The sequence below is a fragment of the Myotis brandtii genome, unplaced genomic scaffold (assembly GCF_000412655.1).
Source record: "Myotis brandtii unplaced genomic scaffold, ASM41265v1 scaffold13, whole genome shotgun sequence".
In the NCBI taxonomy this organism is placed as follows: Eukaryota; Metazoa; Chordata; class Mammalia; order Chiroptera; family Vespertilionidae; genus Myotis; species Myotis brandtii.
In genome coordinates, this window is record NW_005354595.1 from 7,081,358 (window position 1) to 7,100,741 (window position 19,384).

The 19,384-nt window shown below is 39.0% G+C and overlaps 1 protein-coding gene across 1 annotated transcript in view; it reads left to right on the forward strand.

Annotated features, from left to right (window-relative positions):
* GRIN3A (glutamate receptor, ionotropic, N-methyl-D-aspartate 3A) overlaps nucleotides 1-19,384 on the forward strand; it is a 165,136-nt gene that overhangs the window by 1,154 nt on the left and 144,598 nt on the right. The window contains exon 2 of the mRNA XM_005859834.1: nucleotides 5-371. Coding sequence (XP_005859896.1) covers nucleotides 5-371 — 367 coding nt within the window. The remainder of the gene's footprint in view (nucleotides 1-4; nucleotides 372-19,384) is intronic.

The following is a 19,384-nucleotide window of genomic DNA, read 5'->3' on the forward strand; positions in this document are numbered from 1 at the left end:
TCAGGAAGCCCGGGGAGGGCGCAGGGGCCGAGACCCTGTGGCCTCGGGACGCCCTCCTCTTCGCCGTGGACAACCTGAACCGCGTGGAAGGGCTACTGCCCTACAACCTGTCTTTGGAAGTAGTGATGGCCATCGAGGCGGGCCTGGGCGATCTGCCGCTCTTGCCTTTCTCCTCCCCTAGCTCGCCGTGGAGCAGTGACCCTTTCTCCTTTCTGCAGAGCGTGTGCCACACCGTGGTGGTGCAGGGGGTATCGGCGCTGCTGGCTTTCCCCCAGAGCCAGGGCGAGATGATGGAGCTCGATTTGGTCAGCTCTGTTCTGCACATTCCAGTGATCAGCATCGTGCGCCACGAGTTTCCGCGGGAGAGTCAGGTGAGAGCACGCGGGCGCGTGGAGTGGAGACGGGCGCCGCTGGGGGCTGGGACCATCGCGGGAGGTTGCTGGGGGAGAAAGGAGACCGGGAAGTCCTGAAGGACTTAGGGATTTTCAACTTTGATACTGTTTAAGGATTGGACCACCTCGGTAGTTGGTAGATAGAAGTAAAAGAAAAATACTTAAAGCAAAAATGGGAAAAAGTGCCGGACGAAGTGGAAGTCTAAGTTTAAGATCTTGGAGAGGGATCCGGGTTCTATTGACTAGCTTGCGGGGAGGGGAGGTTGTGGGAAGGGCGATGGAGGATCCGCGACTGCCAGAGTTTCACTCCCTTGAGGAATTCGGAGAGCATGTGGCGGAAAGAGCAGCATCTGCTCTCTTTGACTTAGAAGATGTGCCTGAGCCATAGGCGATGGTGTCAGGAGGGAAGCACATCCCTTTGAATTCCTTGAGTAAATAAGAAATCTGTAACTAGTACAGAAGCAATAGGTAAAGAAGGGTGGTTAATTAGTCTTGGCTATTGTGTAATCGCATGAAAATGGATAGGATGAGTCATTTGGGATTATGTCTTTGTCCCTGTCTTCTTTCTATGTGATGTGGGCTCAAAGCCTGGCTGTATGCAGTTGCTCTGCTCAGCCCATTTCTGCTCCAATTATCTAGAAATAAAGGAAGTTTCCTATGGGTTAAAAAAATCAAATATATTTTCAATAAAAGAAGCTATTTGTAAACTTAGCTGTTAATGATGATGAGATAAATATTTAAGGGAGGGCGGGGTCCTTTAAGCAATAGAAGTTGTATGCATTTTGTGCCTTATTTTTATCAAAATATCAAGGCTCATTAAGCCTTGCACAAAGTATTTATGAAACAAATAGGTAATTGGTATTGGTCCCATTGTAGAGGCTGAGAAACTAAGGGAAAAATATATATATATATGTAAATGAGTAAGGACAGATATCAAAAGTTTGATAGAATCCATGCATAAAATGTCAAGAAAGTACTAAAGATTTATTTTTCTAGAAAAATGAATCTTACATTTTTAATCTTTGGAAAGGCGGGCACTAGTTACTTTCAGCAGTTGCCCAGAAGATTCCTATTTGATGCTGAACTATGGAGATTTAATCTGCAGAGTGCAGGCTAATTAACTTTTATCTAAAATATTTCCATCACCTGAATCTGAATGACTGTAGGCAGCAGATGGGAAGGCATAGAAAACACAGGTGCATAATGCTGCCAATGGCCAAAGTGTTATAAACATGAAATTGCATCCATAGGGTGTATCATTATTAATATACTATATGCAGAATCAGATCTAATGAAATGCAAGAGTCAGCATCACTTGTTTCTCTTCATTGCTTCTTTATTATCTAATATTTCATACGTTGCCAGTACTGTTCACAGTCTCCAGACTCCTCTCCATTTGTAGATTGTTTGGCAAGCGTCTTCAATAGCAAGAATTTTTCCCAAAATTAGTGTTCCTTAGTTAGAAGGAAAATTGTCTGTGTTCCAGGATGGATCTGTGCAGTATACAGCACATTACAACAAGGGGGCCAGAGCAACCATGAGGCAGCAGCTAACATCAGCAGACTTCAAAGTTTAGGACCCCGAGGGGGAACAAAGTCCTCTAGGGACAACCTCTACAAGCAGACAATAAAATAAATACTCTGCCAAGCACATTTCCTTCTATATTTCAATTCAGAAACTTACTTTAAGTCACTGTTGTCACTGTTATTTTCATGGCACACAGCTTGAAAGGCAAAGATTATGATATTAACTCAGATCTAGTTTGCCCAACTGAGGACATTTTATTTCATTTATTTTAAATTCAAACATATCTAACTCATCTTACTTTTAATATATCATTTAAATGTCATTCTATAATGTTGTATAATAAGAATGTCCAGCTCAATGCCAAGTCATTATAATATATAATTTTAGGATATGACCATAATCTGCTTTCAGCAAAAATAAAAACTAATCTTTCCCTTGCTTCTCCTCAAAGTAGACCTTTCTCTAATATACTGATGTGATTTTTTAAAATTATCTAAATATAAAAGAATGTTGAACTCATTTTACACATTAAATAAAATTGACTTAATGTAGCCACTGTCCTCATTAGAGTCTACTGCCCAGTGACCCAAGTTATTGATTGTGCCAGTGCCTGAACAAAGGATTCGAGAAGAAAGCAGACTTGTCCACACAACCAATGATGTAAAATTGTGTCTCACATTTAGACAAATCAAAATTGCTTTAGAGCAGGAGCAGCAACAGTGTTTTCTCTCTCATTTGAGCTGCTGATTTCTTTCACATAAAGCCTTTAATTACTGCATAATGGTTTTTATGGTACCTACCACAACTTCTGAATGGAAGGAGAAACCACTGACATGATCCAATCTCTAAGAAAAGCATAATAGTTTTATTCCAATACACTTGAAATTTATTCAAAACATAAACAGATTATCAGCTTGGAAGGAATCAACTTCATTCAAGCAGGGAAATCCATTGAAAAGTAAGATAGTTAACTACCCACTTTTGGAAACCATATGTATATTATCACAACATAATAAAAGCTTAAAGCAACGTTACACACAGGATAGGGTCAAAGCACGTGTCCATAAAAAATAAAATCTGACTTGACTACCACACTCAAATCTCTACTTGAAGCTAACTTATTTTATTAAGATGATCACTTCTTAGTTCTATGACCTTCAAGTGATGATGTTGCATATGGATCCAGTTACATTTACATACAAGTCACATTAAGTTTCTATAGTTGTTCTTTCTCTTCCCTCCCCATAGTATTGTTTCTTGTAGGGGTTTTGTATAGTTTCTCCAAAGTTAGGTTAACACTCCTTAAAATTTACCTGCTAAGGTAGTGCCAGATATACATTTCTTTCTAAAACACATGTCTCATGTTAATTCCATATTGGTTCCATTAGGCAAAGTTAATGGAGTAATATAATTGGCTTAGATCCAAACACATGCAATTAAAAAGTGACTACACTACAATGTTCAACTCTTGTTGGGTGTACCATCCACAATTTGTATGTCTCATTGAGCCATATATACTAACTAATTAATATATTCATTCCCTTAGAAATACAAGTGTTTTAGATGATCCATTTTCTTTGACAATACAAAGCTAAGTACTGAAGACTTTTTATTAGAATTTGGCTAGCACAGCACCACTTTTGTACAGTACAGGGGACAGAACAATGATACCACTACATAACTGAGGTACCTCATGAGGGGATAAGTAAAGGACATTTATTTTTAAAACATCTGCTCTCAACTGTGTTGGCTTGCCTTGACTCGCTCCAGCTACGCACTGCTCTCTCTCTGGAGGAAATGTATTTTTCTACATTTCATGATGAATGGCTGATAGCAGCACCTAATTATTGCTGACTTGAAGATAAACGATTTCAAATTAAATGTCAAGTGATGCAAAACTTTTCTTAGCAGTGATCTTTTACAGGTTCCTCTTGAAGAACTGAGACCTGGGATTAATTTGGAAATTTTTATTGTTAGTTTGGGAATTTTTCTTTATAACATTAATTTATTTTTCCAGATACATAGAAAAGAGGAGACTAGCAGACAGTATTAGGCAATTAGTCTGTCTCACCCACTTTTCTTTGTGCCTGCCACAATGTAGTCATAAAGAGGATTTGATCTTGATCTTGTTTCACTATTATATCTTGGAGTTAACTTATGATTGAATCAGCTGAGCTAAGTATCTGAATCATCTGAAAACCAATTTCAGTGTCTAATTCCTTAATGTTTTCTCTTCTGCTGTTGCAGAAAGCACCATGGATTTTGTGCCATAAGGTTTTATTTCATGAATACCCCTAATCAGATTCTAAGCATGTTGGTTAAAAGGACTCTTCAGTCTACCTCTACCTCTTACTCTCCAGTTAATCTTGGGCAGGTATCTCTGTCTCTGAGCATCTATGCTTACCTGTCAAAAGAAGGTACCTTACCATCCAACAGAGTTGTTTTGTGAATCAAATGATGAAGTGAAGTTCTGTGGAAAATGTATAGTGTTAGCTAAATACCTAGTAGAGAGGTTGGTTATGATCTGATAAGAATCATCCAAGTCATAATCTCCACTAATTCTCCATTAGTAGTTATTAATCAAAGTGGGGTGTGATTCACATGTCTTCATCATCCATCTTATTCTCTACCCACTTCCTCATTTTTTTCTTTAAAAAATAAAAAAGGGTAGCCTTGGCTAGTGTGGCTCAGTTAGTTGGGCATTGTCTCCATGGTTTGATTCCTGGTCAAGGCACATGCCTAGGTTGCAGGCTCAATCCCTGGTGGAGGGGAGGGGCGTGTGGGAGGCAACCAATGGATGTTTCCCTTTCACATATCATGTTTCTCTTTCCCTCTCCTTTCCTCTCTGTCTAAAAATCAATAAAATTAATGTGTGTTTTTTTAAAAAATAAGTGGATTCACACACAAACACCCCCAAAATAAAGGAAAACAAAACAAAACTGGGTTCCTAAGTTTGTTGCATATTTGCCTAGGAATAGAAGACATGCCATAGGGTACTGTTCTGTACCAGTGGCATCATTTTACCTATGATACCTCTAACACAGTTTCTAGAGCCTTAGGTATTGCCGTAGAAGCTTCAATGTGATGCCCAATATTTTTCAGATAGGTTGGTCTCTTATTGGTAGTAAGTTTCTACCATAGACACACTTATAGTAGATCATTCATGAGATTATGGCCACACAGTCTAACTTCTCTCTCCCCCTAGGCCGCCTACTATATTCCTAAGCACACTGTTTGGCCCATCTGACATTATTTTCACAGCATGTCTTTCTTGATGAAGAAAGCAGTGTGATGGTTCACATTGACACAGGCTCCTTATCTCAGTATGGAGAAATAACAGTTTGCAAAGCAGCTACAGTACATCGAGTATCATTGCCCTAGACCAGTGGTCGGCAAACTGCGGCTCAGGAGCCACATGCGGCTCTTTGGCCCCTTGAGTGTGGCCATGAAGTTTCAATCACACTGTACGTGCGCGCCCGCACATGGTATTTTGTGGAAGAGCCACACTCAAGGGGCCACAGTTTGCCGACCACTGCCCTAGACAATTATATGGGGCTTCTTATAGCAAGGTGTTGTTCACCTTAGTGACACAACTGAATGTAGACATGGGAATCTCATTGCCGTTCCTCCTGACCACTCTAGCTACTCCCATTGACATACACAGGAGAGTAGAGGAACTGTACAGCACCAGAAATGGGATGCCAACTCTATAAAACTAGGCAAGAACACACAATGCTCTATAAAACTCAGCATCTGCCACATTGCTTTTTGAGAGATATATGAATAAGAAACTAATGAAAAATCTTTAAACCACTCATTTGTTTTTCTTAGGTCTTTCTTTTATGGGATGGGAAAAGTAAGCAAGGAATAAGCCAGTTGTCTACCACCTCCCACCTCTTCTTCCCTCAACCTAACACCTCAGCCAGATGATCAGATTTCATTCCGGATGTGTAAGATTCAGACACTTTCAGAGGAGACTGTGTGTGATCTTATGCATTGAGGGAGCAGGTACTGACCTGGGCTGGTAGTTAACCCTGACACTGAAAGCCTAGTATCTGGTTGGCCAGGATAGTCTACTGATGGAAATGAGCCTTCAAATGTTCAAGTGGTAAAGAATTAAGCAGATGACTTCTTTTTAGTCAGGCTGAAATATGTCTCATTATTACTCATGTGAGACATAGATACAGGAAAAAAATTCAATTATATATATTTGTGTAACATGTATGCTTTTTAAGGCTTCTTCACAAATGTACTCCTATAATCCTCCTAGCAGTCCTATAAGGCAGATAACAATGTATAGACAACATAACATACAGAGTACTAAAAAGCTATGCATTGTCAACGAGGAGAAGACGAATAGCTCCTTTTGAATTTAGTGTATTTGTCAGCTTAAAATCCAAAAGTAGACTGGATTCATCACTGCTTTTGAGTTATCCTGGGGGAGGGAAAAGGATAAACAAGAAAGATCCACTTCCAGATTTGATTGTTAAAAGAAATTTCACACTAAATATCCAATAATGAGAACTGAATTAAATGAATGATGATATATCTTTACAATGGAATACTATTTATTCAAAATGAAAATATATTTATTGACAGAAAGGTAGAAAAACATTTATGTAAAAGATGACATTACTTCTGTAAAATATAGCACTGGGAGAAAGTAGATTTACAATTGTATTATTTTTCCATACAAACTATAAACCTACTTTTTCCCCACCCCATATAAAGTGTAGAATTTTATTTATAAAAGTATTAACAGTGATTGTAACTAGATGGTAGAAACCCACGTTTTTCCTATCCATACTTCTATTTTTCTAAAAATAAGTACGATTACCTACACAATGAAAAACAGTAAGAGTAAAAAGATAAGTTGCCTTCACATTTCCTTACTAATGTGTTCAATACTTCAATATGAAAATATAGAGTTCAAGAAAAAATAAATTGTAGAGTATATGTTTAAATTTATCAAAGTCCTTTCATACACATTTTTATTTTTCCCCCATTTATTCTCACAATTACTTTGTGAGGTAAGCAGGACAAATAGTATTACTATCCTTATTTTGCAAATGACACAATTGTAGCATATTAATGGAAGAAATAGAAGGAAGAGAATAGGTTTTTGAGAAGCCCAGACCTATGTTTGAATCTTCACTTTACAACTTTCTAGACATTCTTACCTTGGGAAGCATGCTTAATACCCTTGCCTCAATTTCCTGGTGCATCAAATGTGAATATCTCATAGAGTTAAGGTGAGAACAACATCATGTATGCAGAGTTCTAAGCAAAGTACCCAGAGCATTGTGTGTTCTTATTATGATAATGATCATTCTTTTAGCACAAAGTGTAGGTCTGTTGACATGGCATTAATAAAAACTTAAATAATTAGGATAAGAACTCAAGTATTCTAGATTGCTTTCCCAGAATTCTTTTATATGTATGTTCAATACGAATGTGATACTTAGGCTTAGCAGATCCAATTCCAGTGAGCCAACCCAAAGAAAAAGTGAAAAAATCTGCTGTTTTGAAACCCCACTTACGTTAGGGTTCTAATCCAGTGACGGTTAGGTGTGTGAAAAGTTAGCAATGAAGTGACTTTCGAGGTCGCGTTTCAACTGGTTGCTCCTTTGTATGGGTTCTGAATGATTAGAACTCCAGAGCAGTCACAGGAGAGATTAAGAATAATGTTCTATTCCTATTAGCTAGTGAGGAATTCACAAGTCTTGTCTTATCTCCTACCCTGATTTCTCAGAGGAGCTTCCCAGGACCTAAACTTAAGGAACAGTAATGTCTAGTCCCCAGGTGCTTGGCTCTTCTGAAAAATATTGAGTTGGAGCATATGGCTTGGGCTTCAAGCTTTTGCAGCATTTTCTAATTCTAATTGTTGATATCTACCATCTTATATCCAGGCAAATAAAAAGAGGAAGTGGCAAGAAAAAACAAGATGGTGGACCAGAGGTATGGGTTCTGGAAGAACAGCAGCTGGCTTACTTTGCTGTGGGAGGGTGGACAGTGGTCTCCCATAGAGCTCTATGTCCAAATCCCCAGAACCTGCGAATATGTTACCTTCTGTGGTAAAGGGGACTTTGCAGCTGTGCTTACATTAAACATTGTGAAATAGGGAGGTTATCTTGGAACATCCTGCTGGACCTAATGTAATTACATAAAAATGATGCAGGAAGTGTCTGAGGCGAAGTCACTGTGATGATGTCATGATGAAAAAGGAGATGGGGTGGTGCATATTGAGGGTGGAAGAAGGGGCCCTCGCCAAGGTTAGCAATGAAGTGACTTTCGAGGTCGCGTTTCAACTGGTTGCTCCTTTGTATGGGTTCTGAATGATTAGAACTCCAGAGCAGTCACAGGAGAGATTAAGAATAATGTTCTATTCCTATTAGCTAGTATTAGTGAGGAATTCACAAGTCTTGTCTTATCTCCCACCCTGATTTCTCATAGGAGCTTCCCAGGACCTAAACTTAAGGAACAGTAGAATGGAAACAACAGCCTCACTTCGTGAATAAAAGCATTAATGTCTAGTCCCCAGGTGCTTGGCTTTTCTGAAAAATATTGAGTTGGAGCATATGGCTTGGGTTTCAAGCTTCTGCAGCATTTTCTAATTCTAATTGTTGATATCTACCATCTTATATCCAGGCAAATAAAAGGAGGAAGTGGCAAGAAAAAAACAAGATGGTGGACCAGAGGTATGGGTTCTGAAAGAACAGGAGCTGGCTTACTTTGCTGTGGGAGGGTGGACAGTGGTCTCCCATAGAGCTCTATGTCCAAATCCCCAGAACCTGCGAATATGTTACCTTCTGTGGTAAAGGGGACTTTGCAGCTGTGCTTACATTAAACATTGTGAAATAGGGAGGTTATCTTGGAACATCCTGCTGGACCTAATGTAATTACATAAAAATGATGCAGGAAGTGTCTGAGGCGAAGTCACTGTGATGATGTCATGATGAAAAAGGAGATGGGGTGGTGCATATTGAGGGTGGAAGAAGGGGCCCTCGCCAAGGAATACAGGCAGCTGCCAGAGGTGAAAAGACAAGGAAATGAATTCTTTCCTCAGAGGCTCCATAGAGAATGCAGCCCTGCCAACACCTTGACTTCAGCCCGTAAGACTGAGTTCAGACTTAGGCCCTCCAGTCATTAGTAACAAGAGAATAAACTTGTGTTGTGTTAAGTCACTAATTTGTGGTCCTCAGTTATAGCCGCAGTAAAAACTCATGCACTCGGTGACACAGACTTATGCATAGAGGCGGTGAAAAAGAGACCGAGGGCCACCTGGCCCAGCTTACCCTGGGGAGGCAGATTCTCATTCAGCTTACATGTTTTGCAGCAGGACAAAAGAAAAATATTAAGAGAGATAGAACTTGGGTCTTTCAAGATACAATGACCCCACTTACTTGTAACCATGACCCAATGGATGTTGTAGGTTTCTTAGGGGAGAAAGGGGTTCTTGGAAAGGGCAGCATCTAACTTGATGTGGATGGAAGTTTCAGAAGTTTCCCCCTTTACATTCAGGCTTTATTGGTACTAATGTAACAGACTTGTGGCTTAGGTTAGCTCATGGTTTAAGGGACAGTAGCCTTCTTATATACTAAGGCTTATAGAAACTTGATAACCATAAAGCAGACGCTGTTTTATTGAATGCCAAATATATCAAACTGTTTGATACAACTTTGAGAGACTTGTTAAGCGCATATTGCTTTTATGATGACAAACGTAATGTATATGCACTACTACCCCATGGCATCCACAGATCACTGTGGGTAACATTTTGATGCCTTTAATCTCTCGAGGCTATAATGGTTTTAAAAAATTAGAAACAGTTGCCGCAATTTAAAAGCAAGCCTATTGTCACTCCAATTGGGCATTGGCGTCAAAGAATAGAGGAAAGCACATTTTTTTTAAAAAAATTGTTTTAGAAAACTCAGAGTTGACATGGAATTTTGAAGCTTGGGCACTTTGAGTTGGTCTTTCTATATTAAAGGGTGGGATTTTCCCTTTTTATTTGCAATCCAGCTTCATATTGTCATCACTCTGCAAAGTGGCTGAGTGCACAGTTCCAAACAGACAGCTCTGTCTGGATGTTCCAGCAGCATTCTTAGAAATGGGTTGCCACTGCTCTCTTCTCAATTAGGGGTGGTTATTAGCTGAACTTTCAGTGTCAAGCACTGTGATGGCTGCACAACCTGCAAATAACCTATTCATGGTTTTTATTTGTTTGTTTGTTTGTTTGTTTTTTGTCTTGAAAACCTCAACTCGAAATCAAAAGTTATTTATATTTTCTAGGTCAAAAATTTTAAAAATATATATTTCCATAAACAAAGTTAGATGCTCAGCATGTCTTTATCTAATAGAATTACAATCTGGCTCAGTTATGGAATTTGTTTAGTCCCAAATGGAGGTACTGAAACAGGAATTTCATTAAACAAAGAATTTGCTTCACTGTGTGGTGAATTTAATAGGTACAGACAGAGAGCTGTTATTATGTTGGTACTGTATGCAGAATTAATTTGAGTCGCATCACACATTGTGTTATACACATAAGGAACTGCTTCAGTGTACACCTGATAATGAATGATAAATCTATACCTGGGTTAATCCAATGTGCCTTCGCCTGGTCGCAGGCACAGAGAGCCACCTAGTGGTACCTGAACTATAACTTTAAGTCAAAGCATCTTATGAATCCAACCTTACAAGACAGGCAAAGGCCTCCAAGCAACTTTTAGTTCTTTTCCTAGACTTTTGACAGTGGGGAAATCTAGGTTAATAAGTGTATGCCTAGAGAGACTGGGAGAAAATTGAGAGTGACTCTTACTAACTTTAGAAATGTAGTGTGGTTAATATTTTAGTAGCTGTATTTACGATTATTCGGCTCATTGTGCAGTGTGAAAAGATGCTGCCATTTTATTGTGTTAAAGTATAGCATTTATTCCTTCATTTCCTATTATAAAAATTTTGTGTTCTAGGTAGATAATTCTGAAAATTAATAAAATTACAAAGAATAAAATAAAAGTTACCTGTAAACCCACAACCCCAAAGATCTAGACATATGTATGAGTTATAAAGTTGTGACCAGGCTATGAGTTTCTTTCTTACTTAACCATATACTATAAACATCTTCTATGTTATTAATATTTTTCCATTATTTTTAATGGCCAGATAATTTGCCTTTGAAAGGGTTGTTTTGTGATTTTTCTTAATCCCTGTTGTTTGAATTCAGGTTTTTCCCATCACAAAACCAATAACACTGCTTCTGGTGAGATTTGGCCAGCTTTATTCTCCCTTATTATTCTTGTAGTTTTGGGAGCCATAGAGCACTTGCTACTTGGGTTCTATGACACCATCATGGTTTTTTCCGTATTTTTGGCTCTTCCATTGTTTTTTTACTGATTGTGCTTCTTTCTTTGACCCCTTGTAGTAATAACCATAGTTCTGTGCTGTCCAATATGACTGTGCTAGCCCTCTATGAATACTTAGGTTTAAATTATTTAAAATTATATCAAATTTAACAGTCAGATTTTTAAGCACTCTAACCCAATTTTAACATGTGGGTAGTGATTACTATGTCTGACAGTACAGATTTACAACATTTTCCATCTTCACAGAAAGTTCTGTTGGGAAGTTCTATTGCTGTTTAAGGGCATGGAGTTGCAAGGAACAGAAACTCCATTGAGCTAAAAAAAAAAAAAAAAACCAAGGGGTTTGTGCTGAAAAACTACAAGAAAATGAAAAGGAGCGGAATTGCAAGTAGAGACGGGCTATACTACTGGAGAGTGTTAGGGCAACTACTCTCTTTTTCTGACTTTATAACTCTAATCAAAGCATCTAACTATGGTTCCTATTTCTCTTTCTTTACATTCTCCAGACATCTGTTGGCTCAACCCACATAGATTTGTTGTTACCTCTGCACCCCCAGGTTATATGTCCTTCCTTAATCCAATCAGCACTGGCCATATTCCTGGATTAAGTGCTCAATATAAACCTTAGAATAGAGCAGTAAATAAAATATCAAAGCCTCTACTCTCAAAAAACTTACATTCTGGTGGGGAAGATATATGAAAAGACATACAAACAAATACATAATATGGTATTACTAAGTAGAGGCAAGTGTGATAGAGAAAAATAAAGCAGGGTGAAGGATTAGAAGAATGACTATGGTTAGTCAATAAAGATTGTCTAATGAGATGATGTTTGAGCAAAGAAGGAAGAAAGGAATGAACCATGCAAATTTTTGAGGGAAGAGAATTACAAGCAAAGAGAATAAAAGTGCAAAGGCCCAGAGGTAGGAATGAGCATAGCAATAAATATTTATTGAATACCTGAATATCCTTAGCACTATTTGTTAGAGATTTGTTAGTGGGGGCACAATCTCATAGAAGGAAATGTCAATAGCAAGGCATCATGTACGCACATATGGACAGTTTTCAAGGTTTAGATTCCTGAATTTCTCTGTGGCAACACCAGAAATTTTGAACTGGTATTATTGCTATAATAAGGCTATTCTTGAATAGGCTTTATATCTCTAGGTTTTCTTTTCCAAACCATTCTGCACACTGCTGCTAGATAAATCTTTCTAAAGCAGAGCAACTTTCATTTTTTTCATTCATTCAACAAACACATGTCAAGTATAAAACACTGAGTTTCATGCCACCCTCTTGCTCAACATGCATTTTATTTTACTGTGACAATGATAATCTTTTTTTCATACCCCAACATTCCAGAGGGGTGAACACACACCTTAACATCAGTGATTCGCTACAAGAGTGATTTGCGCAATTGGAACAGAATTCACCACCCTTAAGAGAATGTACCCAGTTCTCCAGGTTTTGTGAGTATAGTTCAAAAGAGCATTCCATCCCAATTCAAGATTCTGACATGCCTCCCCTGAAGCCAGAGAAACACAGGCTAATAATCATCAGCAAACTTACAGAACATGCTCCTCAAGGCCTTCCTCAAGTATGTGCAAATAACTCTTTCCAATTTGTGACACTCTGTTGAGAAATAGGTACCCGAAAAGCATAAGATCTCTAGAAACAGAAATATGTGTGTGACATTTTTATTGATAAATGTAAATCATTATATTAAAAAGCATTTCTCTGTTATGTATCCCTGTAGAAAGACAGATGTGCACCCAAGCTGTAACGATCTGCAGATGAATTAAGCTCCAACTCAGAATTGATTTTTCCATTGAAACAATGTTATCTGTGGCTGTTAAGACTTCGGGCCAGGCTGAAAAGCCTCTTTGACCCATAATATAGCAGAACTATGGCATTAATAGTTCTGTGGACACTAAACAATGTCTATAACAGATTCTTTCTGTTTGAGACCAAGGGGATGTGGAGTGAGGAGGAAAACCAGAAGACTGGCTTCAAGTTATAGCTCCAGACTTGTCTGTTTAGCCCTGGAAAACCTCCCCGAGCCTCAGTTTCCCCCTATAATAAATTACAACTAGTTACAAAATGGGTATTCATTGAGTACCTGCTATGCTATTTTAAATAATTGATACGGGTCTCAGTGACTTAATAAACATGAAAACACTGTAAATTTAAATTCAAAAAACAGATGAGAAGTGCCGTCATTGAAACATCTTTTTCTTCAGGAAAATACTCCTAGCTTCAATTTCAGAAGCCAGGACCTATCTTCCTCAGAACCGATTTGTCAGTAGGAACCCTTGTTCCACCTCCTGCATTGAACCTGGGGAGGGGGGGCGGGGCGTCGCTCTGTCTCTCCTAAACGGTCAGCAGTAGCTGGAAAGGGAGGCCAGGGGAGCAGGGTTTCCCACTTCCAGACCGACCCTCAGTGCCCCCACAGTCAGCTGCCTATCTAAGGGGGAAGGAGGGAGTTTGAGGAGCTGACAGGGTAGGAGGACCACAGCCAGGACAGATTAAAGTGAGAGAGACACTTTGGAAACCAGATATTAAAGCTAAGATTGCCTGCTTCTGCTCATAAAATAGGCTAGTTAAGATTTTTGAGATTGTTTCTAAATAATGCCTTGCACTGGATTGGGTTCCTGGCAAATAATTACATCCCATTCTAACCTTCATTCCAAGTCTGCCTTTTAACGCTTGCTGGGCAGTGCCCAGGTAAAGATCTTGGCACATCCAGTCCATCAGGATTTAGCCAGAGCCCAGACCAGGGGAACGTTGAGGATTTCCTTGAGCACTGGGAAGGACCAGGAATACACCAACAGTATAAACCGTGGCTGCACGAGCTCTGCCGCAGTATTCAGTGACCTCCTAACTGCCTGCCTCCATCCTTGACTCTCCATGATGTTCCCCAAGCTGCCATCAGACAGACAACTAGTCCACGAGCCTGCTTAAACCTTCCACTACTCCCTAAGGATAATAGCGTTGTTCTCCAGACCTTAGGCATTTATGTGCTGCCTTCATCATCTACTGCTATTATTGCTTTTCATTAGCTTACTGTTTTACTTAAATAAATTTGGTTAACAGAAACCAAAAGGAATACATTTGGATCTTTAAGTGATCTAATATGCTAAGGAACAGAGGTAAAATAGAAGAGGCCAAACAAAGTAATTGGGAAGTAGGGAAAGAAAACAGAGCTATGAGCCCAGCCAGCGTGGCTCAGTGGTTGAGCATCAACCTATGAACCAGGAGGTCATGGTTCAATTCCTGGTCAGGGCACATGCTCAGGTTGCAGACTCGATCCCCAGTGAAGGGCATGCGGGAGGCAGCCAATCAATGATTCTCTCTCATCATTAATGTTTCTCTTTCTCCCTCTCCTCTCCTCTCTGAAATCAATAAACATATATTTTTAAAAAATCTTTCCATCATGACATTAATGAAAAACCCTTGCCACAAATAAAAGTAAACTGTAAAAATAAGTACACAATGAGATCAAAACAATCTTAGCTAGGTACCCTTGCCTGAGCCCGTTTTTAAGTGGGAAAATTTCCAGGTGTTAAAGAAGTTAATAGCATACTGATACCAAACTGAGGTTTTTTTTTCTTGATTTAACAGGAGGATTAAATACTAATTGAAAAGGGATTAAATTTCTCACTTTGTGATTCAGTGTTATTTAATGTCAGGTCCCTGAACATCCTAAATTCTCCCACGAACCACCATAGCATGAATTCTAAGCGGCAACCAAGACCTTTCATTACCTGAGCCTTGCTCTACTCTCATTTCTTCTAGATATTAACCCTTACCCTTTATCCTCTGTGCTCAGCAATCCCTGAAGGTGAATGCTGTTCCAAGCCTGGGCACATGCTGTTCTTACTGCTTAGAATGCCCTTTGCCCTGTGTCCGCCTGAAACTCCCATTCAACATTCAAACCTTTGCTCAAATATCTGTGCATGGTTCAGTGCCCACCTTCTCCCCAACACTTCCCTATGACTTTCCTACCTGTACTTACCTCTTTTCTAGTGGCACAGCCATGTCATTATTTGTTAACATGTGATTCTTCCACTAAACTGAACTCTAAGCTCCTAGCACAGTGTGCGGCTCATAATTCATGCTTAGTGACTGTTGATTAAACTCAACCAATGGTCCATTTCCAGCCCTTCCAGTGTAACAGAACTAAGTAATATCTGTGCAAACCCAGCATCTGTCAAGGTGAGCTAATGTGAGCCTAAGAAAGTATACTGCCTTAAGGAAAAGTATCCCCTTTCACTGTGGTGGACAGAGTTCATGACCACTCAGGATTTACTGTGTTATGTAGAACAAAGCTGGAAGAGAAAGGCCTTGAGGACATTGATTTTGTAAGAAATAGAAAACCTGTTTCTACTCCCCTATTGAACTTTTCATGCATCCTTCATTGTCCCTCAATTGGTTTTCCATTTCCTGTAGACTACAAGTGACAGAAAGTGACATTGTTCTCATGTCTTTGAGTCACAGCTTTCCCTAATTCTCATCCCCACCCCCTCCTTCAGCCAATTTCACTATATTTTGAAGCCAAAGATTCTTGACATGTAAAATTAAAGAAAGTAAGAGTTGGTGAAATGTAGTTACTGGAAATAATCATCCATGAAAAAGAGAAAAAAACCTAGAATTGTATTTTATCATGTCACTTCTCATCAAACAACATATCAGGAAATGAGACAAGAGTTCAAACCTGCTAAGAATACCCTGTTCTGTTCCTAGCTTCCCATTGTATTCACTGCCTTTCCTTCATCAAGGACAGCTCCTTAGGCTGGCCCCCTGTTATTAGCCACACCCAGAAAACTTTTCAAAACATAGATTCCCAGACTTATCAAATCACAACCCCGGGGGCTGGAGCCTAGAAATCTATTTTAAAACAAACAACTCCACAGGTGATTGTGTCCGTAGGTAGTTCTGAGTGTATTTTAGGACCACATTATCCTAAGTGTCTCCCCTAATGTGATTTTTTTATTGGACCAGGAACCACCTGAAACAAAATTACATTAGGTAATTTTTTAAAGTGTAGATTTTTGGCCTCACTGAGTTCTACTAAATGATGTGCTATGCCCTAATATATACATTTTAAAAACACCTCCCCAGGGGGTATATATATGCACCGAACAGTTTGAGAATCAATGATCTGGGGCAGAGGTCTCAAACTCAGATGCCTCATAGGGGAACAAGAAGGTAATGAAAATGTGAAAAACAGTCCCAAATAATACAGTAGGGAGTAATAAAAACTGTAGGTAATTGAAGAGCCCTGACCTTTCTAAAGGAGGCAGCCAGCCACCCCTCAGCTGCAACCAGCTGTTAACTCATGGGCATGTAACTTTTCAAAGGAAGCCAGACTATAGATTTTTGTTAATGTAAACAGTTCCTTAAATGTTGACAACTAACTCACTTTTTTGAAGCTTTATTGAATTATAATAGACTAGAGGCCCGGTGCACAAATTCATGCACCAGTGGGGTCCCTTGGCCTGGCCTGTGGGATGGGGCCGAAACCGGCTCTCTGACATACCCCAAGGGGTCCCGGATTGTGAGAGGGTGCAGGCCAGCCAAGGGACCCCACCGGTGCACGATTAGGGCTGGGGAGGGATACAGGAGGTTGGCCAGCTGGGGAGGGACCCTGGGAGGGCTCCAGGGCTTGTCCGGCCCAACTTGCTCAGTCCTGATTGGCCGGCCCCCAGCAGCAAGCTAACCTACTGGTCGGAGCGTCTGCCTTCTGGTGATCAGTGAACGTCATAGCGACTGGTCAATCGGTCAACTGTCTGCCCCTTGGTGGTCAGTGCACATCATAGAGAGCAGTTGAGCAGAATTAGCATATCATTAGCATATTACACTTTGATTGGTTGAACGGCTGACCGGACACTTAGCATATTAGGCTTTTATTATATAAACTGTATGATATTTAAAGTATACACAAGATGATTTGATATATGTGTACAGTTTACCTTTGAGTAACATGGGAGTTAGAGGCACCAACACCCTCATGCAGTCAAAAGTTCGCATATACCTTTTGACTCCCCAAAACTTAACTACTGATAGCCTGCTTGTTAACTAGAGCCTTATTGATAACATAAATAGTTAATAACACATATTTTCTATGTTATATGTCCTATATACTGTATTCCTACAATAAAGTAAGCTAGAGAAAAGAAAATATTACTAAGAAAATCCTAAGAAAGAGAAGATACATTTACAGTATTTATTTAAAAATTTACATATAAGTGGACCCACACAGTTCAAACCAGTGTTGTTCAAGGGCCAACTATACATTATGAAAGGATCCCTCCCATCAAGTTAATTGAGTAAATCACATTTTTAAAACTAATCTGCAGGCACCTGGCCGGAGGGCTGGGTTGAGCATCATACTATGCACTGAAAGGTTGCAGGTTTGATTCCCAGTCGGGACACATACCTGGGTTGAGGGTTTGGTTCCAGATTGGGGCACGTACAGAAGGCAACCATTCAGTGTTTCTCTCTCTCCCTCTCCCTTCCTCTCTCTCTCTAAAATCAATAAAAATATACATTTAAATAAATAAATAAAAATAATCTGCAGGCCCAGTAGGGCTGGAGGTTCACCAGTTTGACATTTTTGGAATAGGAAATGTCAATGCATTTGTTGTAGGAAAGTATTAACTGGAAGTACCTCAATGCTAAGTAATAGGAGGTGGCACAGCCTGTAGCCATAGCAAGTACAATGACTTTAAGGTGAAGCTAGAAAGAGCTAGAATAAGTACATATTGTAAAGGAGAGAGCCACCCTAATTGGAAAGCAAGAAAACAAGATGGGGAAAAAGCACTAAAAGATAATGAATGTAATAAAATAAATTTTAGAAACCTTACCGGGACAATAGAGATGCAATAATGATAACTATGTAGTGTTTGACTTATTAAGTAGAATGGTTTATATCAAGTGGATTAGCAGCATCATGTGACATATAGTAGGTACTCAACATAAAATATATATATATATACATATATATCTGTATATATCTATATCTATATCTATATGTGTGTGTGTGTGTATTCCCTTATTTTCCCTTTTCTTAAGCCTTTGTTCTGTTACACTAAAATTTAACAGGCACTAAAAGAAAAAGCAAGCTCATGGCAAAAAGCTGACAAAGTCCCTCGATACTCATGTGTGTGTTTCTTCAAAGACAACTGATAATATTTCCATGAGATAATTAACAAGGTGGTGATGACAGAGTGATTGAAGTGCCTCATAAGAAATGTCATTTCAAAATACAAAAATGTCCTTGCATCTCCTTACTGGCTCTCTTTCCTGTACTGTGGGTTCAGTGATTCTAAATCCTGTGCCAAGGAAGTTGCTAAGCAAATGGTCTCGAGGATTCTTGTGGATGATTCTGAAAAAGCTAACAATACTCTGTTTAGGAAGGTTGGATCATTGACCTTTTTAAAAAATTGTAATTTTATATTTTAAACACAATGTGGTGATTATGTGAAAAAAAAATTATTTACCGTTTTAAAGACTGATAATTTTATCACCTCCACATACCCTTCAGTCCAATTTTTATCCCCTTGTATAGTACCTGTCTTTATCTCTGTGAGGTCAGTGTTTTCTGTTTCACTTGCCATAATAATCCAAGGGCCTATAGCAGTTCTTTGCACATAGTAAGTCACTCAAATATCTGTTCAGGGAATAAATGAATGAAGTTCTGAAATGATACATGTACAGCCAATTTTGTATTCTGCTTTGCTCACTTCTATTATGTCATGAATCTTTTATGTCTCTACAAACTTCAAACAAATCATATTTCTCTACCTGTTTTGTTCATTTTTCTTCTAATTATAAAATCAGAAAAACGAAAGCCTGGGGGGGAAAAAGTCTTAATCTCACTCCAGAACCAATCACTTTTTACTTGCTGAGATATTTCTTGTAGTTTTTGTTACATAAAACTTTTTCTTTAAATGTGTAGAGTTTCTATTCAGATTCTTTCATTTGATGTGACATTGCTAGTGCTTTCCTATGTTATGCGAAACCCATTGTCATCATTATTTTATTTTACTTATTATTTTTGAGAACAATAGTTTATTGCTTTTTCATCCAAAGCTGTGT